The 25,354-nt window shown below is 44.5% G+C and overlaps 1 protein-coding gene and 1 long non-coding RNA gene across 2 annotated transcripts in view; one reads left to right on the top strand and one right to left on the bottom strand.

The window, feature by feature from the left end:
- FHIP2A (FHF complex subunit HOOK interacting protein 2A) overlaps window positions 1-9,426 on the bottom strand; it is a 48,216-nt gene extending 38,790 nt beyond the window's left edge. The window contains exon 1 of the mRNA XM_005293858.5: window positions 9,165-9,426. Within this exon, the coding sequence (XP_005293915.2) occupies window positions 9,165-9,209 (45 nt within the window). The 5' untranslated portion in view covers window positions 9,210-9,426. The remainder of the gene's footprint in view (window positions 1-9,164) is intronic.
- Window positions 8,935-20,232, top strand: LOC135972800 (uncharacterized). The gene is made up of 2 exons (XR_010589325.1): window positions 8,935-9,192; window positions 19,937-20,232. It is a non-coding gene; the product is annotated as an uncharacterized LOC135972800 (long non-coding RNA).
- The last annotated feature ends 5,122 nt before the right edge of the window (window positions 20,233-25,354 follow it).

Here is a 25,354-nt window from a genome sequence, read left to right on the forward strand (position 1 = left end):
AGCCCTCAAGGGACTACTCTTAAAGGTGAAAAGGTAATTCAGGGCTAGATCCTGCTGTTCTTTCTCAATTAAAATTCTTATTGGCCTCACTGAGTTTTGCTGATTGAGGATTGCAGGATTGGTCCCTCAGCCTACATGCTCCTGAAATCCCTACCCTTTTGCTCGAGGTGCTCAGCACTTTGTTTTCAGACACTCTCCTGTCTCCTCTTATTTAAAATGTTTTCTTTCCTTTCACAAATGGTTTAATCTTATAAAATATAAGAGACGGAGGAAGAAAAATAACAGGCTGAGTAGGAACGGAGGGCGTTTGACGGAGTGAAACTCCTCTACCAACTAATCACTCCTTCAGAGGGAGACAGCAAACTGAAGGAAAATATTTTTTTTTTTTAAAGTTTTAGATTTGTCTTTTCTTAGGCTAGAAAGGATTTAGTGCTGGTGAAAGCCATGGACAGCCCTAGACTAAGGGCTCGTCTACATAATTTTTTTTTATCCCTGGTATACACATACATTTTGTATTGGTAAAAAGTAACTCCTCACTTAACAATAAAAAGAAGAACAGGAGGACTTGTGGCACCTTAGAGACTAACAAATTTATTAGAGCATAAGCTTTCGTGGACTACAGCCCACTTCTTCGGATGCATATGCATATGCATCCGAAGAAGTGGGCTGTAGTCCACGAAAGCTTATGCTCTAATAAATTTGTTAGTCTCTAAGGTGCCACAAGTCCTCCTGTTCTTCTTTTTGCGGATACAGACTAACACGGCTGCTACTCTGAAACTTTTCACTTAACAATGTAGTTATGTTCCTGAAAAATGCAACTTTAAGTGAAACAATATTCAACGAATCCAATTTTCCCATAAGATTTAATATAAATGCGGGGGGGTTAGGGTCCAAGAACATTTTTTGGGGGCAGACAAAAGGCATTATATACTGTACAGTACTGTACTGTGGTTGGGAAGTGCTCCTGGCTTACCCCACACAGGCACAGCCCGCTGCAGGCAAGGATGCTAGGAAGCACCTTTGCAGCAGCTTTCCCAGAGAAGAACAGGCTTGGGCATTGCCAGGAATGCTCCAGGCCCGCCTCTTCCTGTCCCCGCTCCACTCCAGGCCCACCTCTTCCCATCCCCACTCCACCTCCTCTCTGGAGCATGCCACATCCCTCCCCGCAAAGTCCTAAGTGCTTCTCCGCTCTGCCTCCTCCCTCCCAGCACTTCGCGCGTAGGACTTTCTGGGAGGGAGGAGCAGGAGCGGGGAAGCGCTGCGTCTCCGCTCCTCCCTCTCCCTCCCAGAAAGTCCTAAGCGCCGCCAAACAGCTGGAGGGAGGGGGAGGAGGCGGAGAAGCAGAACTTGTGCAATGCTCCCTTGTAAAGTCGCTGCTCTTCCACAGAATCTTAGAAGCAGGCAGCCAAACGACGTTATAAGGGAACATTGCACAACTTTAAACAAGCATGTTCCCTAATTGAGCAGAGACGTAACATTGAAACAATGTTAAGCGGGACGACATTAAATGAGGAGTTACTGTATTTATTTTATTAAACACACACACACCCCTCTGAAATAGTTACACTGGTATAAATTGTGTTCATCTACAGAACAAGTACAGAACCAGCAGAAGTGCTTTAACCCTGATAGGGAGAGATCACCCATAAGGGTGAAAAGATAGTTCAATCTCCACACCCAATTATCATCTACCCACTGAAACTAACAGGGCATTACTATTGACAATTTGAATAATGATTTCTTTTCTAAAAGCATGGATACTTGTCTTCTAGGATCTGGACCAAGACCAAACACAATTCAAAGTTTACTAATGAACTACCGCATAGGAAAGAGCCACCTTAAAGTTATAGGCGAAAAAGGGATATATGCATTTACTCATCTGTTATATTTAACCCACGGAAATAATCTTATTGTAAGTTTACTATATTCAGCCATTTAATTAAAGTTTAATTAAGTTTCCATGAGTCATGACCAATTCTCAGTCCTCAATTACACAAAGAAAAGCTTTTGGGGGGAAATTTTAAATCCCAATTATTTAAAAAATGATGTGCGTGTTCCTAGTTCAGATGGCCGGAACACAATAAGCAGAACTGCAAAAGCCGCCCACTATAGTCGGCAGTGATTGACTATTGCCTCTGGTCACCCGCACCAGTAGCCAATGCTTCGCCTAATGAGGGTGTGCTCTAGTTTGCTCTATGAGCTTTGAAACACACCACCGACCAGCTCCTTTCCGGATACTTGTCATGACCCAATCCCACCCAGATAGCCTTCCAAAACTAGTACTTTCGATCTAACTGCTAACTATAAAATCTGCCCAACTGTAGCAGGGTGGTCACCACGCTCCTGCCTGGAGAGGTTAAAAACAGCCCTGGAGAGGGCTGTGGCTGAGAAAAGGTTGATTGGGGAAGCAGCCTCAATTGGGGCCATGCCCCAATCAGGCCACAGCTGGCCCTATAAAGGGGCTGCTATGCTGGAGCTAGGCAGTCTCTCTCTGGCCATAGAGAGAAGGACCTGGCTGCCTGGGAGCTGAGCAGGGTACCGAGAGTGGAGCAGGACTGGGGGAAGGCTAGAGGAGCTGGGGAGCTCCAGCCTGGTAAATCCCTAGGCTGCAGGCCTAGCTAAAGGTCTACGAAAGGTACTGGGGCTACAGGTACAGCCTGGGCAGAGGCAGCAGGTTCAAACCCCCCTTGCCAATGATGAGTGGCCATTAAAGACTGCAGTCTGCCCCAGTGCGCAGGGGCTAGATGGTGACTGGCAGTAGCCACTGAGGCGAGGTGGGGATAGGGCATTGGGGATTCCCCTGAGTGGGGGTTGCTGCAGTGGGCAGAACCCCTGGGTAAAGGGCACCGGGGTCCACGAGGGACACGGAGGCCAGCGGCAAGCAGGACATCGGCCAGCAGAGGGCGGTCCAAGGCTGGGAGAGCTAATTCCCTAGACAACCAGCAGGAGGCACCACGCCGGTGAGTCGTCACCTCGCTACACCAAAATACAAATCTTAAAAAATAAAAAAAATTTACTTGTTGGAAAAAAAACCATGTAAAGTCTTAGGAAACCAGATATTCATATGGATTTTCTTCAGATTTTATAAACATTTGTTATAACATTTTTCATACACTCAGAACCTTGGAAGGCTACCTCCCAGCTCTCTTACAACCTGACTAGGGGTGGGCTACAAAGTCTGAGGTCAAGGTTTTCCCTTCAGTGCCTCTTGGCCAGGTCTATGTACAAGGTAGAAGTTAGCCTTTTGAAGGGTTAACAGATTCTGGGAGGTCACATGGGTGCTCAGCACAGAGTGAAAAGGAAGGGGAAGTGACATCAAAGGGGCATTAATGGGCTGCGAAGGGTGTGTCCTCTTCCCTCCCAGATGGCTGAAGCAGGGAAAGTCTCTGGGGATTATTGTCCAGTGTTTTTCATTTGATTTGCTTTTGATCTGTGACTGCTTGGCGGATAATAAAACTTGCACTGAGGAAAGAGCCTTAAAAAGTGCTTGTAGCTTTATTTCCCTTCTCTGGTTAGTGAAACCACACAGTAGTTTATAGGAGGCCATTGACTTCACGTGTAAAGTTGAGCATGTTTGTAAGTATCTGCAGGATCAGAACTTTAGCTTGTAGCTGTTACCATTAGAAATAGTAATAAGCTTTTCTACTTTCTTATTTTATTCATAAATTATAAGAATGGAAGGGACTACTGAGATCATATAGATTCTAACCTGACCTAAATAACACAGGTCATAGGACTTCTCTGGATGTTTCTTGTGAGAACTAGAGTGTACCTTTAAAAAAATCCAACCCTGATTTAAAGATTACCAGCAATAGAGACTCCACCACAGTCCTTCCTAAATTATTAGGAAATTATAAAGGGAGGGTTTAGTCTAATCTGCTCTCAAAAACACATGAGTTATTACATTATATCTAATCAAGTGGACAACACCTCACTCTGTGTACTTGTACAGATGAAGGCAAGGATTCAGGGCAGTATAAGCAAGTTTAAGTGATTCTTTAAAAGAAAAGCCTAGTTATTCGTTAAAATCAGTTTGGACTGTAAGGAACCTGTCATGACAATAACAGAAAGGAAACAAGTTAAAACAAATTAGGTACCTTTGTAATAAGGTACAACTGAGGGTTTGTCTACACTGGCAATTAACAGCGCTGCAACTTTCTCGCTCAGGGGTGTGAAAAAACACCCCCCTGAACACAGCAAGTTGCAGTGCTGTAAAGCGCCAGTGTAAACAGTGCCCCAGCGTTGGGAGCTACGCCTCGTGGAGGTGTTTTTTTTAAAGAGTGCTGGGAGAGCTCTCTCTCAGCACCACGCCACGACCACACAAGGGGCGTTAAAGCGCTGCAGCAGCAGCGCTGTAGTGTAGTCAGTGTAGACTAGCTCTGAGAGATAAGCATCTTTTAGAGAGATTTAGTAAGAATTTACAGACTCTAGCAGCAGCAAACACCTATTGTTACTGCCAATGAGCTATGTAATGATACAGAATTACCCTGCTTTGAAGTGAAATTGACAGCTGTTCCAAATGCTCAAAGTTTATGATTTTCTTGCTAGATGTAAATATCTCTAAAAAGCCCCAAAGGTTAATATTAAAAAGACTTAAGCTGATCTACACGAGGAAATTAGTGTCGCTCAGGGGTGTGAAGAATCAACCTAACCCTCGGTGTAGACAGCACTGGAGAATTCTACCATCGACATAGTTACTACCTCTCAAGGACCTTGTTTACCAGTGCTGACAGAGAACCCCTCATGTTGGCATAGATAGCGTCTTCACTGCAGCGCTACAGTGGTACAGCTGCAGCATTTTAAGTGTAGACAACCTCTTAGCAATTCGCAGAATCAAGCTTGACACAACCTGGACCAAACAATGGAGCACATACTTGTTCGAACACAGACCAAGAATCCCACTGAGATTCAATTTCTTTCTATGAAAACAGAAGTGAGGCGTATAGGGGGAAAAAAGAGAGCTACAAAACAACAACTCGAAACCCCATTTGCTGTGCATTGTCATTCACTTCTTGGCAGCCCTGAAGATTCGACACACTTTGGATTAGTCAAACACAAATACATTGGTCGGGAGCACATCTGTCGAACGGCAGGGTAAAAACAATCTGTGACAGATTCTCGGGAACATACCAATCAACCCTATCAAATACCAGTAGTACCACTAAGAATTTGGACCTAAAATAACACAGAACAACAGGAAAACAAACACACAAAATCATATTCAAGGATGCCTCTGTCTTGAGATGGCACTACTGTACTTGGCTATTATAGTTATTATGATCATGCTATCAGGGTAATACATCACACAATGGTGGATCCTCATCTGGATTCCTGTCTTCATCTTCGCAGGGATTGAGAAGGGCAGCAAAGATAGCGGAGATAGGGGTAGGATTTACAGGTGATAAGACTGCAAAAAACTAGGATTTTTAAAAGATTGTATTATAAAGAACTTCAGCAGATACAGAAGAGATGTGTTTAGAAAGCATCCACAAACTAGGATTATTTAGGCAGCAAAGGAGAAAGACTAGAGGATATTTTGATTGAGATATTCAAAATTAAGAAAGCAAAATGAAAAATGACTGGCTCCTTACTTTCCCCTCCATCACAATGTTGGAACAAGATGATAATCAATGAATTAAAGGGCAGTACAGTTGGAACAAATGATTACACACTGTACTGTCAACCTTTGGAATTCCTTGCCATAGGTCGCAGAGTCAGTCACTGTGGCTGGATTATTATTTCATATGTGAAAGCTAAAATAATAAGGGTAATCAACTGTCACCTTGCAAACTGGAAACTCAGACTATAGGAATATGTGTTTCTAAAGTTAATTGTTCCTCTACTTAGAGGGCGGGACAGGAGCATTACAAAAGTGAATAAAATTGCATGCCTGAAGAGATCAGGAAAGCATCATCCCTCTCCACCGCACTGTAGAATGTACCCTATGAACTTTACTGGTAAAGTAGAGAACGTTTGCCTCTGTAGCATCAGGCATGGATCACTTTCAGAGGCAGGATATGGCACCAGTGCTCCAACATGTTCTGAAAATCCTGTTTCTATAGACGTTACAAATAGAAGGTGATTCTAAACTGCTCTGGAGCCAGCTAACCTTCTTTCCCACCTGCTTGATCTGAAATAGTCCAGGGTTTACTGACTTCCAGGACACACTGCACTAAAACTCACAAAGGAATAAGAACTGGGATTAGAAATTAGGAGTTTCTGGGTCTCAGTCCTGTGGTTAGAATACTGTACCGCACCCTTCTCAGAGAGAAAGTTGTAGCCATGCTCAATATCCTCTCACTTTTGTGAGTTCATGTTTCATTCTTGCTATTTATATCCTAATAATGTAAATACTAGTGCACATAGTACTTACTACTGTGAGTAGCCCCACAACACTTGTTGAGCTTACGCATAGGAATAAGAGACACAGGATGAGGACTTCAACTTGTAAACGGGATGCCAAGAGGTGAGCGTTTCGATTCATAGCAGTCACAAAATTACATGCTTCCCATTTTTTTAAATTTAATTTTATTTTGTTTTATCCTCTAATTGCATTTAATATCTTTACTGATAGGCATATTGATTTTTCTTAGTATTTCTTGTGGCCCTAAAATGAACACAGGTACTTTTGATTATACTGGCACACAAATAAGTAAACAATCATGTAAGCCCAGTTCTGGGAATAATATTTATTAGTTAACTTTCATTGCAGAGCCAGCAAGAATAAAAGTCTTTCACCCAATCCTGCCACCCTTACTCACTTAAGCAGTTCCACTGAAGACAATGAAACTGCTCACATGAATACTGTTTCCAGACTCACACATCCAGTATTTGTTGGCAGGAGTGCAGCCAGCTTTTTTGCTGCCCTAGGCAGCGGAAGGTCCCACCCCCGAAATGCCACCCCCGACAGAGGCGGCGGAAGGTCCTGCCCCCGAAATGCCACCCCCGACAGAGGGGGCGGAAGATCCGGCTGCCGCGGTCACCGCCCCCCAAATGTTAGCACCCTAGGCGACCGCCTAATGGGTTGCGCCGGCCCTGTTTGTTGGTCCTACATACATCTTCTATTTATTATTGTATTTGTACAGGTCACCAACACAGTGTTTTCGTGGAAATAGCTACCTTTTTTAAGAACTTCACTCACTGGTGGTTTTACAGTTTTAAAAACGATAACCTCAGTAAGAAGATGATCTTGAAAACAAACATGAGCCTAATTTTACACGTGACCAGTCTTATTGAAATCAATGTGACTACTCACATGCATAAAGCTAAAGATCACAGCTTAAATTAACATCTGAACGTGCATCTCCCATCAGGTATTAACAACTTAAAGAGTACGTCTACACTTACCGGAGGGTCCGGCGGCAGGCAATCGATGTTCTGGGATCGATTTACCGCGTCTGGTTTAGACGCGATAAATCGATCCCGGATCGATCCCGGAAGTGCTAGCCGTCGACGCCGGTACTCCAGCTCGGCGAGAGGAGTACGCGGCATCGACGGGGGAGCCTTCCTGCCGCGTCTGGACCCGCGGTAAGTTCGGACTAAGGTACTTCGAATTCAGCTAAGTTATTAACGTAGCTGAATTTGCGTACCTTAGTCCGAAGTGGGGGCTTAGTGGGGACCAGGCCTAAGGCTGACCAATTTTCATCTCTAAGAACATTTTAAGGGTTACTTTAATAAATTTTATGATTATTCCTATTATTTCACTGCTAATCTTTAACATCTAAACTAAGGCTGTATTGTTTCAAGCTCCAATCTTGCAAGTACTTATGCCCATAAGTGTTTGCAGGATCAGGGCCTTACAGGTTTCACAGTTGCCAATATAGTCACTTATCTCAAAACACTTTTCAGAGATAAATAAAAAATAACAGTAAAAAAGACGAATTAAGACTTACAGGTCAGTGAGAAAAGGTACGTAATTCATAAACTATTTTAAAAATCCGGATCTTGTGAAAAACAAGTACAACATGCAAATAGCGAAAATAAAATAAACCCATCTTGATAAACAAATCATAGCTACATAGTTTGCAAAAGCAACAGCTTGAGAAATGGGCCCTGCTACTTAACTTCCCAAAATGCAGCCTTTTTGGAGGCTATGCAATTGACTTAGCCTGGTATAAATCCAGTTTGATTTTTCAGTCAATACATTTAAAACAAAAGATGTTTATGTATTAAAAAGCAGAATTTCTGGAGGCTGTTAACTTGCGCAGGGAACCAAAGAGAGACCCTGGTGTAGGGAAAGCCTGACACTGCTACACCACACTGACCGAGAAAATCCTGGGCAGCTGCCCTAACCCAACTGTATTCTTCCTTGGGTCTGCAAAGCACCCAGCACGTTTTTAGGCACTCAGAAACAATAACTAACCACCACCATCACTCCGGAAGGCATCCTCAGCTCTGCCTTGGAGCAAAGGGGAGCTATTCATGTGAATACTGATCAGTGACTGCTCCACGCTGGCTCTAAAACCCGGGGGTGGGGGGAAGATGCACCTCTACCTCTCTGCCCTTTGGGGCAGCAGGTGGCGAAGACTGGGCTAATGGGGGGTTTATTAACGACGATGTTACCGCTGGCTGGGCCTGTGGGGGATGTCTCAGCCCGTCTCAAAGGCCCGAGAGAGAGATCTTCGCCTCTCCCCGCTGGCTGCCGGGGACAAGGGGGTTATGCCAGTGACCCCGGGGTGATTGCTCTCATCGGGCCTCGGGGGTCCTGGCTGCCCTCAGCTGCCCCTTGTGGCCCCCCGCGGTGGGGAGGGTCAATTCACCCCTTCCCCGGGCAAGTCGAAGGGGCCAGTGCGGATAACATCGGTCACCACGCAACCGCCCGGGGTCCCCCAGGCAGCTTCGCCGCCCTGCCCTGCCCTGGGGGCAGCCAACCAGGGACCGCTCCCCGGGCTGCAGGGGGGTGGCGGGGAGGGGCCGTAACAGCCGCCCCCCGCAGGCACAGGAAGGGGGACAATGGGGATCTCGCCCCCACCTCTGTCACCTCCCTCCCCGGCAGCGGGATCCAGGGGGAGGCGGAGGGGCAAGCGGGGGCACGGAGCAGGATCGACGTGGAAGGCGAGCGACGGGGCTATCAGCGGGCGCGTTCCCCCCGGGCGGCCCCGCTCCCCGACTAGGCCCCAGCTGGATCCCCGGTGTGGCGTGGCCGGGCCGGCCGGCGGCCTTACCGCCTCCACGGCATGCTGCAGGATGGAGGTGAGCTTGGAGAACATCCTGTCCCTGGACTGGAGCAGCCGCTGCCGGGAGGATCGCGAGAGCTCCTCGATCCGCCGCCTCCGCTCCAGGGTGAGGGCTGCATGCGGGGGGCCTGGCCGCGGGGATCGGGCTAGGGGCGCAGCCAGGCAGCCTCTTGCTCTCCCTCCCCGACAGACACCGTGGCACTGACACCCGCCCGCTCTGCGGCGCCGGCTGCTGAGGAGACGCCTTTCCCCGCTCGGCCTGCAGGGGCCGCTGCCCCACAGCACAGAGCGGGTCTGTGGGGGGAATCCCCGCCGCTGGGCCTGGGAGCCCCGTCATGGAGCCCCTCCTCTAGCCCCAGTGGCACCAGCCCCTTGGTTTAGTCTCACAGGAGCCCCCTCCTCTAGCCCCAATGGCACCAGCCCCTTGGTTTAGTCCCACGGGAGCCCCCTCCTCTAGCCCCAGTGGCACCAGCCCCTTGGTTTAGTCTCACAGGAGCCCCCACCTCTAGCCCCAATGGCACCAGCCCCTTGGTTTAGTCTCACGGGAGCCCCACTTCTAGCCCCAATGGCACCAGCCCCTTGGTTTAGTCTCACGGGAGCCCCCTCCTCTAGCCCCAATGGCACCAGCCCCTTGGTTTAGTCTCACGGGAGCCCCCACCTCTAGCCCCAATGGCACCAGCCCCTTGGTTTAGTCTCACGGGAGCCCCCACCTCTAGCCCCAATGGCACGAGCCCCTTTGTTTAGTCCCACGGGAACCCCACTTCTAGCCCCAATGGCACCAGCCCCTTTGTTTAGTCCCACGGGAACCCCCACCTCTAGCCCCAGTGGCACCAGCCCCTTTGTTTAGTCCCACGGGAACCCCACTTCTAGCCCCAATGGCACCAGCCCCTTTGTTTAGTCCCACGGGAACCCCATCTCTAGCCCCAATGGCACCAGCCCCTTTGTTTAGTCCCACGGGAACCCCCACCTCTAGCCCCAATGGCACCAGCCCCTTTGTTTAGTCCCACGGGAACCCCACTTCTAGCCCCAATGGCACCAGCCCCTTTGTTTAGTCCCACGGGAACCCCATCTCTAGCCCCAATGGCACCAGCCCCTTTGTTTAGTCCCACGGGAACCCCCACCTCTAGCCCCAATGGCACCAGCCCCTTTGTTTAGCCCCATAGGAATCTCTTTGTTGACCCCCCTATTTTGGGGGAAATCCCTTTTATTCAGCCTATAGAGACAAGGGATCCCATATTTGGAGGAGAAAGGGGGGAAATCTCCTCTAACCAGCTCCACAGGGACTAAGGATTCCATTATTTTTTCTGAGGTGGGTGGGCCTGCGGTGGGGAGGAATCTTCTCACCCAGCTGCATAGATACCAAGGATCCCATACTGGGAGGAAGGGTGGTGGAGTCCCTTTCATCCTGCCTATAGAGATCTGGGATTCCCATATGATGGAGAACTGGGTAAAAGGAAACATGTTAAGTACAAGCATTAGCAAAGTATAGAAATCATGGCGATTTCAGGTCTCTGTCAGACAATGGGACCATAGGTCTGTCACTCCGATCTTGCAAACTGTTTTGTTTGGAAGTACCCACAGGGCGCTCCAGTCACTTCATGGGGCTCCTCATGGATGGAGTAGCTTGCAGAATCAGGCCACTGCAAGCTCTTATGCACATGCTTAACTGCACACAGCTGAGTAGCCCTGGTGTAAGGCTCTGATCCTGCCGATATTTACCCATTTGCTTAACTTTACTGCTGTGAGGTTTGAAGGACTGGGGTCTAAGTGCATGTGTGATTGGGGCCTAAATTTAACGTGACATAACAAGTGAGAGTTAAAACCAAACAAAACTGGTTTTTGCAAGTGAATAATTGTACATAGGTACTTGAGGAACAGTGGCTGCCGCGGAGCACAGCTAAGACATTTCTTTTTCATAATCAACAACAAAAGAAAGCGTAGTAAAAATGTTTTGTTTTTATTGAGGCTTTTATTTTCAGATTACTAAATTTATCTTTTCTGGGTTGCCCAAGTAGCCATATTTTACAGTATGTTCTTAGTAGATGTAGGTTTTGTATCTGAGCAATAGCAAAGAAGTTGAGGGTATCTCTGCATTTATGTATTGAGGTAATTAATCCATTTGATCATATCTCTGAAAAGTGTCCATAATGTGAGATTAAGATAAAAAGTTTTAACCGCCTTTTTCAGTGTGTTTGGACCTGTTTTACCTGTAAGCTTTTTGGGGCAAGGGACATCATTTTATTATTTGTTTGTACAGAGCCTAGCATGATGTGGTCCTGGTCCAGACGGGGGCTTCTATGTGCTTCCAAAAGACAATAATAATAATAAATAATATTTAATATAGTATTCAGGCCAGGGGTGGGACATAGTCTCAGCTTTCATTTAAAAAAAGAAGTAAATTTCTAGCCCTCATGGTTTTGAAGAAAACTTTCCAAATTGGATGGAATGTAACGGATGCCGTGATGTCTGCCTGCATCTTCAGAAAGCTTCAGACAATAACTCTGAAGTGTTAATTCCCTAAAGCCCAGTGATGATACTTCTGTGTCAACATCAGCTATTTAATTGCTGATCCTTTTAGCAGATGGACTTGGAAATGTAGTAGGAGTGAAACAAATTGGGAGGTGGGAAATGGGAGTAGCTGCAGGGAAGAGGAAATGCAAAGGGAAGAACAAAGGAGACAGGGAAAAGGGAGAAAAACATAGACAGCAGAGCGGGAAGGAAGAGAAATAAAGGGCAGATATGGTGGTAGTCCTACAGAAGAATAGATTTTCTCACTGAACGATGCTGAACGTGTAAGTTCTGAACAAACACCACCTAAAAGTTTAGTTATTAAAAGGCCAGGTTCTCTGCTAACCTCTCAATGACATCAGTGGAGATTGCTGTAGATAGAGGGAAGTATGGAATCCTGAATTTATACCCTGCCCACAGATCATAATTGAATGTGGGATTTGGCCCCTGCACAGAATGACACCTCTGATCTAGAGACACAAGGTGAGTGAGGTAATATCTTTTATTGGACCATCTTCTGATGGTGAAAGAGACACGCTTTCAAGCTACACAGAGCTCTTCTTCAGGTCACCAACAGAAGGTGGTCCAATAAAAGATATTACCTCACCCACCTTGTCTCTCTAGTATCCTGGGACCAATACGGCTACAATACTGCAAACCCCTCATCTAGGGCACATGATTTCTTCAGTGTGAATTTCTGGGGACTTTCTTTGAGTTCCTGTATTTTTACTGGGGTGTTTAGGAGAGTGTGGGAGTTCTAAATGATATTTATAAGTGCAAAAATATTTTTTTTTCTGGGTGAGGCTTACCAATCAATATGGGTAGCAGAACAAACAAAGAAACAGTTCATCATTTTAGGCACCTTGAAGATATACAAGGAGACAGTTTTATAACAGTGAAAGTATTTCTAAGCATACTTCATAATTTATGAAGTCATAAATCACGTAAAGACAGATGGTAAAGTAGAACAGAGTTTTTCCAAGTGCTTGAGGACCTCTTATTATTCTAAGAGTGCCTTTGCACATAAAACAGTTTTAAAAACATCTAGAACATTTAGATGTGCTTAGAATTAGTTTTTTGGTCATAAAAATGAGTCCCTGCAAGGACTGCTCAACTCTGAATTTCTCACTTTAAGAAAAGAAAAGAGAATCTTACCATTTTATGATTACTCCTAAGCATCCCCTTAAGCCTATTATACATAACAAATTGAGTTAGCAAGAATAATACTGAATATAATCTCCAATACATAGGGCTTGAATCTGTAGCCACTCTCTGTGCAGAACTGCAATTGATGCTATAAAATCTGGTCCATAGTGCATATATTATATATTGTAACTGTGCATTTTTGTGGACTCCTGAAATAGTTCAAACTATCAGACAAAAATATGTAGGTATCTCAGGCCTTGCACAGCTGGATTTTTTTTTTCAACTAGTGCAGGTTTTTGCTGCACCAGTGCAAAGCACTATCATAGAAATAATGCAAAAAGTGACTTACCTATGACAACATGCATCCGACGAAGTGGGTATTCACCCACAATAGCTTATGCTCCAATACGTCTGTTAGTCTATAACAGGGATCGGCAACGTTTGGCATGCGACTCGCCAGGGTAAGCACCCTGGCAGGCCGGGCCAGTTTATTTACTTGCTGATGCGGCAGGTTCGGATGATCGCGGCCCCCACTGGCCGCGGTTCGCTGTCCCAGGCCAATGGGGGCGGCGAGAAGTGGCGCAGGTGAGGGATGCGCTGGCTGCAGCTTCCTGCTGCCCCCATTGGCCCAGGACGGCGAACCGCAGCGAGTGGGGTTCGCGATCGGCCGAACCTGCCGCATCAGCAGGTAAATAAACTGGCCCGGCCCGCCAGGGTGCTTACCCTGGCGAGCCGCGTGCCAAACGTTGCCGATCCCTGGTCTGTAAGGTGCCACAGGACTCTTTGCTGCTTTTACAGATCCAGACTAACACGGCTACCCCTCTGATACTTACCTATGACAAGTATCAGAGGGGTAGCCATGTTAGTCTGGATCTGTAAAAAGAGACAGAGTCCTGTGGCACCTTATAGACTAACAGACGTATTATGCTCCAATACGTCTGTTAGTCTATAAGGTGCCACAGGACTCTTTGTCGCTTTTTACTATGAACGTGCAGAAAAACTCAGTATAGACATGCTTAAGCTATACCCTTGGGCTCCTGGGGATGATTCAGTTATGGACATAGAACCAGTGTGTCACACCATATAATAATCCCATTTTTATCTGCTGATTTAGGACTGGTTCTGTTTCCACTGAAATCAATGGAAACTTTTCCATCAATTTTAATAGGCGTAGGAGCAGAGCTTTGCTGTGCTGTGTTTTGTGGGACATGCAATTATTTTGCAGGGTGGGACATGCTTCATTGTTGTAGTGAGATACTGAGGTCTGTTATAGCAATGCCGTGCATTAGAGTTTAGCCTCCTGCTTTAAAATGGATTAAGAAGTAGCTGAGAGTCAAACATTTGAATCGAGAATGAGATTGTTTTTGGAACAATAGCTGTTTTTTATCTCCTAAATATTCAGGAAATTGTTCAGATTAAATTAATTTAAATGGAATAGACAGTGACGTAATGCACTAGCCTTTTATATCTGAAGATGTAGCTTCATATCCTATAAAGCTTGATGGCACCACTCCAGTCTGTAATGGATATACTTGCCAGCATCACGGAAGAACATCCCTCAATTTGACTTTTTGTTCAGGAGACGCTCAAGATTTGTCTGGCAAAATTTTGTAAGCCAGAATGAAAGTACATTAGTATACCTGTAAACTTTCTACACTCTGCACCACAATTTCTTATGTTCATGATAACGAAATTCACACCCAGACTTTCAATGAATGATTAGAGGGATATTTTGAAGATAAAATTAAGAATGGGATTGTGTGTTGTACCTTTTAGAGGTTTACCACAAAATTTACTGTGTTTGGGGAGGGCTGAAGTGCCTTTAAGCCATCTTTGTGCCCTCCTGATTCCAAGCTGCTCTAGGTGTTGAAATGGCCCTATGGGGATTTCTTCATTTATAGCAGCCTCTGCTGTCTACGGGTGGCAATGATGTCCAGAATCCTGTAGAGCAGGGGTTGGCAAACTTTTTGACCCGAGGGCCACATTGGGGTTGCGAAACTGTATGGAGGGCCGGGTAGGGAAGGCTGTGTCTCCCCAAACAGCCTGGCCCCTGCCCCCTCTCCGTCCCCTCCCACTTTCTGCCCCCTGACTGAGCCCCTCAGAACTGCCGACCCATTCAACCCCCCTGCTCCTTGTCCTCTAACCGCCCCCTCCCGGGACTCCACACCCCTGCCCCGACAGGCCCCCCGGGACTCCCACGACTATCCAACCCCCTCCGTCCCCTGACTGCCCCCCCAGAATCCCTGACCCATCCAACCCCATCTGCTCCTTGTCCCCTGGCCGCCCCCTCCCGGGACCCTAACCACCCTCGAGACCTCACCCCCTATCCAACCCTGCCTGCTCCTTGTCCCCTGACTGCCCTAACCCCTATCCACCCACCCCGCCTGACAGGCCCCCCAGGACTCCCATGCCTATCCAACCCCCCCCCATTCCCAGTCCCTTGACTGCCCCCAGGATCCCCTGACTGTTATCCAACCCCCTGCTCCCCGCCCCCTTACCATGCCGCTCAGAACAGCAGGAGCTCGCAGCCCTGCTGCCCGACCGGAGCCAGCCACGCCCCCACGCTACCTGGCAGGAGTGACGCGCCAGAGCGATGGCGGCGCGGCGAGCTGAGGCTGCGGGGGAGGGGGGACAGCAGGGGAGGGGCTGAGGGCTAGCCTCCCCAGCTGGGAGCTCAAGGGCTGGGCAGGACGGTTCCGCGGGCTGGATGTGGCCCGCAGGCCGTAGTTTGCCCACCTCTGCTGTAGAGCTACACACTGTGGCCCGTGCTCTTTCTCCCATGAAACATTCCCTCCTGCCCCACTCCAGCATGTCCCCCATGCCAGTGCTTGCAGTGTGGATGGACTTTGTAGGACAGTTACTGTCCTATATCCTGCCTGTGGTGGAGAATTCTCCATTGTTCATCTCAGGAGTTACTGCAGGAGGGAAAATCCTTCTCAATATATATTTTTTTAAATCCTTATCTGCGTCACTAATATCTCAGATTATTAAACCTGCAGTAATTTAAAAATCAAATTGATTTTCACTGTGTATACTGTTTGTTTAGTTTTTGTACTTTGGTCAAGTTTCTTGTCAGTTTCACTTTTAGTTCATTTCACTTTCTGGGTCTTATGCATTACCGTGCTGCTGTTGTGTTTGGGAAATGTTTACATCCCCCATAATCCAACAAACCTGTTTTCCTTGCTATTTTTGAAAAATCCTAAAAGCATTTCTGTTCTTAATAAATTTGGTAAAATATCTATGAGAACCCAAATTTGGGGACCAAACTGCATGTCAGTGTCCCTTTAATCCTACTGTTTTAGAAGATCAGTGTGTGCGTTTTCTTTCTCTGAAACACTGTAGTTGAACAGGTAAGATTGAAAACAATGTCTTTGTATCTTCAGCAGGGAGTATTTTGTGAATGTTTTTCTTAGGCGAAGGAGGGGAGGTTGGAGTTGATAGGAAGGGCAGGGAATTTAATTGGCATAAAATTAAAAATTTTAAGAAATAGTCACAATTGAACAAATAAGTGTCATTAACAGTAATAGAGTCCATGATTGATCAAGGTTTTGTTTGGAAGTGGGGCAGGCAGAATAAGCTAGATCCCTAAAATAGCTTTAATTGAAATTACTAGAATCTGTAAAAAGAACAGGAGTACTTGTGGCACCTTAGAGACTAACAAATTTATTAGAGCATAAGCTCTAATTATTATTATGCTCTAATAAATTTGTTAGTCTCTAAGGTGCCACAAGTACTCCAGTTCTTTTTGCGGATACAGACTAACACGGCTGCTACTCTGAAACTAGAATCTGTGTGTCACAGGGTGTGGATTTGCCAGTTTACAAGGGGTTAACTTCAGCATCCACCCCTTTCCTGTCTTCCTTCACAGGTATTCAGTGGAAGGAGTTCGCAATGGGCTCCTGGAAAGGTGAAATGCCTCTGGGAAGATAGGGTTCCCTACCCAGGCCCGGATGGCTGGATTGAGCCCCAGGTTGAAGGAATTTTTAGTTTAGGGGTATCATGTTTAGACTTATGAAAATAAAGATCTTTCCTGATGAGCAGATCTTACGGCCTGCTGTTTTGTTTTGTTTCTGCTTAGTCATCCAACTAGTTTAGATCTTGATTAAAGCTAGAGTTTGTGATAACCGGGTACAGGATTCTTATCCCATGAAGGGGCTAATAGGTTAGGTAAATTGACCTGACACCAAGATTCCAATCTTATTAGAGTTCCTTTCCGTGAAAAAATATCAGTGTAGCTTTGCAGAGTCTATGGGGAATCAACAGATTAAAAAAAAAGACAATTGAATCGATGAGAAGGAAATGTTACACAGCAACACGGAGACTGAGTCAAGACTAGACCCAAGCTTTTGAGTTGCTGTGTAAATTTCAGCAAATCATTTGGAGTTCTAATCCCAGCACTGGCATTGACTCTCTTTGTGGACTTTGTCAGGTTCATCCAAATTGTCAAGAGATGCCTCTGATCTTGGGACTCCAACTAAGGCTTGATTTTCAGAGGCAAAAGTTCCTGCAGATTTTTTCTGCTCAAAAGTGTAGGAGCAGGATTTTATAATTGTACTATGAGAATTAATGTATGATTTGATTTTATCCTATCAGCCACCATTTTTGAATAGCAGAAAGGAATGACAGACCAGAACAATCCTTATGACTGGTTATGGTCACCCTTTTGTTTTAGGAGAACTTCAAGCTGTCTCTACTATGGTTTCCTATATGTATTACAAATTAGGCACTCTAGTTAAATATACATTTTTTTGTTTTAAGGTTTAGAAAGTAAGAGACAGGATCTTGTATTGTGTCTATGTTAAGGAGATTAGAGGAACGTTGAGGGCCTGGGCCCCAATGTAAATTGTTTTGATTATAAGATTTAGGAAGTCTTAATTTACAATGCCTTTTCTTGCTCAACATAAAAACTGCTGTATACCTTTAACTGTAAAAGACTGTTTGTGTGAATGAGGAATATATGCATCAGGAAAAGATAAGGTGTGAAGGCCATTGTTATAGCCAGATGGTCAAGGAAGGAGTGAAGAGACTTAAGGACACCATCAATGCGCATCCATAATGAAGGAAGGGCAGACTGATGACCCTGAGGTGAAGGCTAGCACCCCTAAGCACAGGACAATTGATTAGATCTAAACCAGGACAGGATGACCCTCTCGGAGGTGTATTGGAACGTTTACACCAATTAAGAAGTAACCTTCAGAAACTGACACAGCAAAATCCATAGACTTCAACAGAGAAAAAAAGACTATAAGAACAGGGAGCTTTGACATGGAACTTTGGATTTGTCTTGCCACACTCCAGGAGCATCGGATAGCGACCAACAGAGCCCGGCTTCCCTCTGCGACCAATCTGGCTGGCTACTAGATTGATCCAGACTCTGGACTGGTAATTATAAACATCAACTGGCAGGACTCTGTGTGTATGTATGTGTGTGTGTGCGCATGTGTATGACTGAAAAGCATATGCTAACTGCTGTATTCTCAATAAATGCGGCGTTTTTGCCTTCTCCTCTATAAAAGATCCCGTGTGCTTTGTATAGCATAACAAAAGCCTATTCCAAATGTAGAATGTGTGCCATTGAATCAAGCACATTTTTATTCCATTGAAAATCTCCTAATCCTATATCTGTTAGCATACAAGAAATGACTTAAATCAGTAAAATATTTAAAAGTTTGGTCAGTTTGCAGCTTTATGTTTGTATCGATGGCCAAATGAACACACAGACAAGAAGGAAGTAAACACATGTATGTCTTTTTTCTTCATTGTCTTTTGGGCCCTGGTTCCAGATCCAGTTGTGTATACAATATTCTCATCTATTTGTAATAGAAAGATACTCTTTTCTGTTATCTGCATGCTCCCACTGCCACAAATTATATCTGACCTTATTTTTCTATTGCATGAATTGATTTTGTATGCATTTGGGGTTCAGTCAAAAGGGCATGATTTTGAATAGATTAATTTGGTGGGCAGAAATAATGGTGGGCACAGTTTTGCCCCACCAGTTGTGTGCAGGTGTAGTTGATTTTATTTAGGTGTCTAACTACCTGATGAAGCCCACATTAGTTAGCTATGTAAATGACTTCACTTGAATCTGCATACAATTGTGGGTACAAAAAGGAGGCCAAATTTTAAAAATATGATGTAATGTTGAAGTAAATCTTCTGTGGATGGTTTCAGTCTGCTATTACTGAGAGCAGGTGTACACTACCGCTTTAATCGATTTTAACTTATGTTGCTTGGGGCAGGGTGGATAAAAATCAATGATTTAAAAAAAAATGGAGATTTTTTGTATTTAAGTTGGACTTTTTTGATAAAAGGCTCTATCTAAAGATAGTTTTAATTAAGATACATTATAGCTCAAATATACTTCATCATGGAATAGGGATTATAAATTCTAATTCTATAGTATGAGACAATATATTCATCTAATGTTTAAGAAAAGTTTTGTAAATGAGTTCCAATAGTTCATGGATTAGGGACCCAATCTTCTGGGGGTGAGAAATAGAAATATATAGAGGTGAAAAATAACAGACCTCAACTCTATTGTCCCGCTGCAAGTTTGTGTACACAGAGTCAATCCCTTACCTCTCTCTGAAAGTGCAAAGTTTCAAAAAGTTCAATGAATAGAAAGAAGATTGTTGGGGGCAGAATAGATCTAGACAAGGAGAAGAAGTCTGGAGATAAATGTGAGAAGGGAGGGACTGGCAGTAGAAACAAAAGTGAAACTGTTTGAGCAGCTTATTCTAGAAGTCTTGAGGTCTTTCTGAGTGTAGCCTTCATTGATTTGAGATCTACTATACCATTCTTTCACTAGAAGGGAAAACCTATAATGGCAGCAGGCCGTAAAAGAGATACAGTTTGGGAATAAAAACCATTCAAGAAATATATGTTTGCTGATGGTGTTTTAAAGAAAGTCACACCAATGAACTGGTGGAAGTCACTTAAGCACTTGGATTCAGAGATTGTTGAAGTGATAAACTCACTTTTAACAGCAGTAGCTTCTTCTACCGGTATAGAAAGAATATTTTCTTCCTTTGGACTAATTCATTCCAAATTGAGAAATCGTTTGGGACCTGAAAAAGCAGAAAAGCTTGTTTTTTCTTTTCCAGATTATGAACAAACGGAAAATGAAGGTGAAGAGGACTCAGCTGCAGAAGCCAATATTTTAAGTTTCTCATGTTGACCTGGCTGGCATAGTCGATTTAATTTTTTTTTATTTCATTTCACTATTTTAGTTAAAAACAATTTTAACAAAAACAAACCTGATTTTAAAGAACTTGAATGTTTAACTAAATTCAAAAATTCATATGCTTGTTCTGTTAAAATATTATATGTTTGCTGTTGAAGAAAAAAATCCAGAATACATAAAGTTGTTGTTTTAGTTAAATAAAACAATTTAAATGTCTGTCTGGTGATGTTCTCCTAATACAACATGGCAAGAAAATCCTCCAAATATTAATGATTAACCTGTTGAATTGGAGATATTTATGAAGTCATTGGGAGCTATCTGCTTCAATTACCTTTGGTAAATAAAATAACCAAACAATCATTCATTTTCTGATATAGCTGTAAAACTAATCTGAAAAGTTTTCAAAATAAATCACTTTAAAAATGTATAGTGTGTACCTTCTAAAATGAAACCTACATCTATCTCTGAGTTGTGAAGAATATGTATTAAGGTTATAACAACCAACAAGAATGCACTTTTATGTAGAAATCCATGATTAAATCGAGTCTTCCTGACTAGTGATTTAAATCATGATTTACATCAAATAGATTTAAATCAAATCCACCCTGCTCAGAGATGTGAAAAAGACACCCCCTGAGTGACGCAAGTTACAGCAATTTAAGCACTATCCACACTGGTGCTATGCCAACAGGAGAGCATCTCATGGAGGTGGAGTAATTATGCCAGCCGGAGAGTGCTCTCCTGTTGGCATAGAGCGTCTTTACCAGACGTGCTACAGCGGTACAGATGCACCAGTGCAGCTGTGCCCGTGTAGTGCTTCTAGTGTAGACCTTTCCTGAGTGTATAACTCATATGTTGGAAGGCTCAGATGGAGTTACAATGAACACATTAATTTAGATTGTTAATGTCAACCTGGAGAAATTGAAGAACTCTGTATTTTTCATGTATTGTTTAATGTAATCGCTGTGACGAACTGGGACTGTTCTTGCTGTGGTCTGTGAATGCTGACAGGGGAGTGTGGCTGGGATAGTCTGCATTGCGGGATGGGAGTCTGCCCGAAGACGCATACCTGAGTGTGTAACATGAGAACCCAGGAAGGGGTTGAAGGCCAGGTGATACCTTGGCCCGGGAAACTGAACAAAGGCTGTGGGAGGGGTCGCTGAAGGCAGTGTGCTGGAAGCGGGCTGGAGAGATGGCTGGGAGACAGAGATGGCTCTGACCCCCCAAAGGGGGGTGGGCTGGGATGCCCTGGGACCCCAAGCTGGACCTAACTGAGGGGGGCCCTGTTGTCTGTGCCTGCAAGACCTGTCTTGGACTGTATTCCTGTCATCCAAATAAACCTTCTGCTTTACTGGCTGGCTGAGAGTCATGGTGAATCACAGGAAGCCGGGGGTGCAGGGCCCTGAGTCCCCCAATACTCCGTGACAATCGCAAAATATCCTCTTGCCTGCCCCACAGAACTTTAGCAGCTGTTCTCCATATCAAGAGTTTGAATGGTGTGTTTCTATAATTTTTATTGGATTAGTGGTACTTGGATGACGATCTTTTCCTAACATTTTCTGTCAAATATTGCATAATACTGCATTCCTCTTCAAGTAGCCCTACTGAAATCAGTGAAACTATTCGAGGAGTGAGGTAAATATTAATGGGATCAGGGATATCACATTGTAGCCTTTAGCAGTTTTATCCATCTAAGACTTTGCTACAGAGCCATAATGGATGTTTCTTAAGTCTACATTTTGATATTCTTACTCCTGGTAGGCATGTGCCCCCGCCTGGGGGAACAATCAGCACACTTAACTCAGTTCCTAGCTCTTACCCCAGGGTTCTGTTTGTTGTCCAAACACAAAATAGGAAAACCTGGAGTGACAAAATAAAGCAATTGACCTGCTCCCTAACATAGGCTGTGGGCCTCCAGCCTCTGGCAGTCTAGTAATCAGGATTTTCTTTCAATCTAGGGACAGTCACAAGGCCTCTCAATCCTGTGTAGTCCCACACTGCATGGCAGTGCAGTCACTGAGGAGTGTTCACCCAACCCTCTCGTAATCACTGGTGCCCTCGTCAATATCCCCTACCTGGTAATAATCAGATCCAATCACCTAATGCTGCTCAGCTGGTTCGGGTGATGCCTAGCACCTATCTATCTGCCTGCCTGGCTCCTCTCCAGACCGGGGCTGGCTGCTCTCTGGCTTTTGTCGGCGCAGACCATCCTCTTACCCAATGGTACTGCAAAAGGAGTGTAAGATACTACTCAGCTCGAATCAGGGTAACGGAATACCCTGAGCTCTTGTTTGGAGTCAATTGGTCTCATGATGATTTGGATGCCGACTGAGAGACTTTGGGTACTGCACCTATGACAGAGTGCAAAATTCCAGGATGCATTGTCAGACTCTCCCCGCCCTCATCCCTAGAAATACCACATGTATAGCTCTCACTGTCTCTCATTTCAAAGGAAGTTAGTCAGTTTAGTCCCAAAGTTAACTACATTCTACTCAGTTTTGGTGTCCCCTAATTTTTATTGTTGAATATTATTGTCAGCAGAAAGAAAGACTCATTGAATAAGGGTATTGAAAGAGTTATTTACTAAATGACTGGATCCCTCAGAAATTAAAGTTCCTGTATGAATTTTTTTGGGGGTGTCTGGGATTTTGGGTCTTTCTCACATAATGTGTTGCAATCTGAATCTTATCAGCCTGAGAAGGATGACACCATTTCAAATTCAACTCGAAACAGCAGTACTACAAACATGCTGTAAACTTTCACCAGTTGTCACAGTTTTCCAGGATATCTTCCACCTGCCAGCAAAACATTTGCAATCTCATTCTGTGCTCCAGGATCGAGAGTTCCAGATTTAGGTCACACTGAACTTTGTCCACCTAGAACTTATTATCAGAAGGGTAGCCGTGTTAGTCTGGATCTGTAAAAAGCAACAAAGAGTCCTGTGGCACCTTATAGACTAACAGACGTATAGACGAATATAAGGTGCCATAGGACTCTTTGTTGGCTATGTAAATGGTGATAGTGAATGGATGGATGTTGGGTTTGCTGTGGTGAACAGACAGTGCTACGGATGGCAGAGGATTGCCAGATCAGTGGTGACAGCACCTGCCTCTATAATGCAATACCTGGAAGCTGCTTTATGGCTGCAAACATTTATGATGAGCTAATCTCCTACGGGTGGCATAAGATAAATTACAAATGATTAAAGTTGCAAACATTTTTCTTTATATTGCAATTAGCCATAACAATAGTGACTTTAACCCTCATTTTGGTTCTAAGCTTCCAGAATGATCTGAGACTCTAAACTTTCTGAATGAATTCCTCATCACACACCCCCATTAAACACAGTATTCAGAGGATGGCAAGTAGCCAGTAAAGCACTCAGTGCATTCTTGCTTTCACTGGGTCATAGTCTGCAAAGTGTATGAGCATAATTATGGTGTCAAAGCAGTTTTATGTGCTGCGTAGACTTTCCTAATATACATATATTAAGTAAGAAAAAACGATAGTTTTATTCATGGTTGATTGATTTCTTTGCTCCCCTGGTCTTCTGCACAGTGTGAAGCGGGTATTGGAGCAAATTGTATCTGTTTTGCATGTGTAACAAAAGAATGATAAGGAAAACACTAGGACCTAGCAAGCTTGGTTTCATTATCAGTTATGGAAACCACTGGCACATTTCTTAGTACCCATCTTAACATTAGCATTTTAGCTGCTAGTGCAAACGCTTCTTCTTAACAGGAACAATCCGTTGAAGAATCTCTTGCTCCTGCTGATTTTGCAGATCTTTCAAACAAATATTAGAGGGGAAAACTGCACCTCAACAAACCATCTAACAGAGCAACTGAAAAGGAGATGGGAATAAACAAGAAAGAAAAGTTTCTGGGTCAGGTCCCCAGAAGAAGGAAATTGCAGTAGAGCTGTTGAAATCAATCACACTGATTTATACCAGCTGAAGATCTAACACTACAACTTCATATACAGGTTTTACTGCTCACCCTCAAGTAAGAGTTACATTGTGACTAAAATCCCTCTCTCCCTTTCATAGTTTCATTTAAGGCCAGAAGGACAATTAGATCATGTAATTTTACCTGTAAATCACAGGACATTAAATTTCACCCAATTATACCTATGTTGAGCCCAGTCGCTTAAATTAGACTAAAGCATTTCAGTCCTCAGGACACTGAACTGTTGTGTGCCACAGGCAGAGAACAGGCAAAACTGAGGTGCCACCGATGCCTGAAGCCCCTGCAATGGCAGGGAATTGATCAGGTGAGACATGCCCAGGTGATCCATGCTGCAGAGGAAAGTGGAAGAACTCCACGGTCCCCGCCAATGTGACCTGGCGGGGGCGAAGGGGGGAATTCCTTCCCAACCCACCTCTGGCAGTCAGTTGGATCCTAAGCATGTGAGCAAGACACACCAGCCAGGCATCTCGGGCTCCACGTACCCTATGAGCTAGGGCTGTGATTCCCAGCTTGCGTAGACATACTTGTGCTAGCTCTCATCTGAGCTAGCATGCTAAACTTAGTGGTGTAGACATGGTAGCAGTGGCATAGGCTAACTGTGCCAATTACAAACCCACCTGAACCCTGTGGGTACATACTTGGGACAGCTACCATGGCTACACTATTATTTTTGCATGTTAGCTCAGCCAAGATGTATGTCTATGTGAGCTGAGAATCACATGCTAACTTGTTGGGTAGTCGTAACCTAAGCAAGAGGATTCCCTATAGCCCTTAGAGCATTACTCCGCCCCCTCCAGCATCCTATCTCCACCTGTGGGTTATCCTGCTGGAGGAAGGTGAAAAAAAAAAAACAGAATACAGCTGGCCCAATTGCACATTGGGGGAAAATCCTATTGGTGACTGGCCAAAAGACATCAAGTTCTAACATTATCCCAAGAAAAATTTAAAAAAAAAGACAAACAAAAACCAACCTGCTGAGTGTAGTTGTCTTCTGAAAAGACTCAAGAGATGTTTTTTTAACTGCAAGCCCTGCAAAAAGAACAGGAGTACTTGTGGCACCTTAGAGACTAACACATTTATTTGAACATAAGCTTTCGTGGGCTAAAACCCACTTCATCGGATGCATAGAATGGAACAGAAAGAAGATATTTATACATAAAGAGAACATGAAAAGGTGGAAGGAGCCGTACCAACTGTTCTCTGTATGTATAAATATCTTCTTTCTGTATGTTCCATTCTACGCATCCAATGAAGTGGACTGTAGCCCACGAAAGCTTATGCTCAAATAAATTTGTTAGTCTCTAAGGTGCCACAAGTACTCCTGTTCTTTTTGCGGATACAGACTAACATGGCTGCTACTCTGAAGCCCT

This window comes from Chrysemys picta, chromosome 7 (genome assembly GCF_011386835.1).
Source record: "Chrysemys picta bellii isolate R12L10 chromosome 7, ASM1138683v2, whole genome shotgun sequence".
Classification (NCBI taxonomy): domain Eukaryota; kingdom Metazoa; phylum Chordata; order Testudines; family Emydidae; genus Chrysemys; species Chrysemys picta.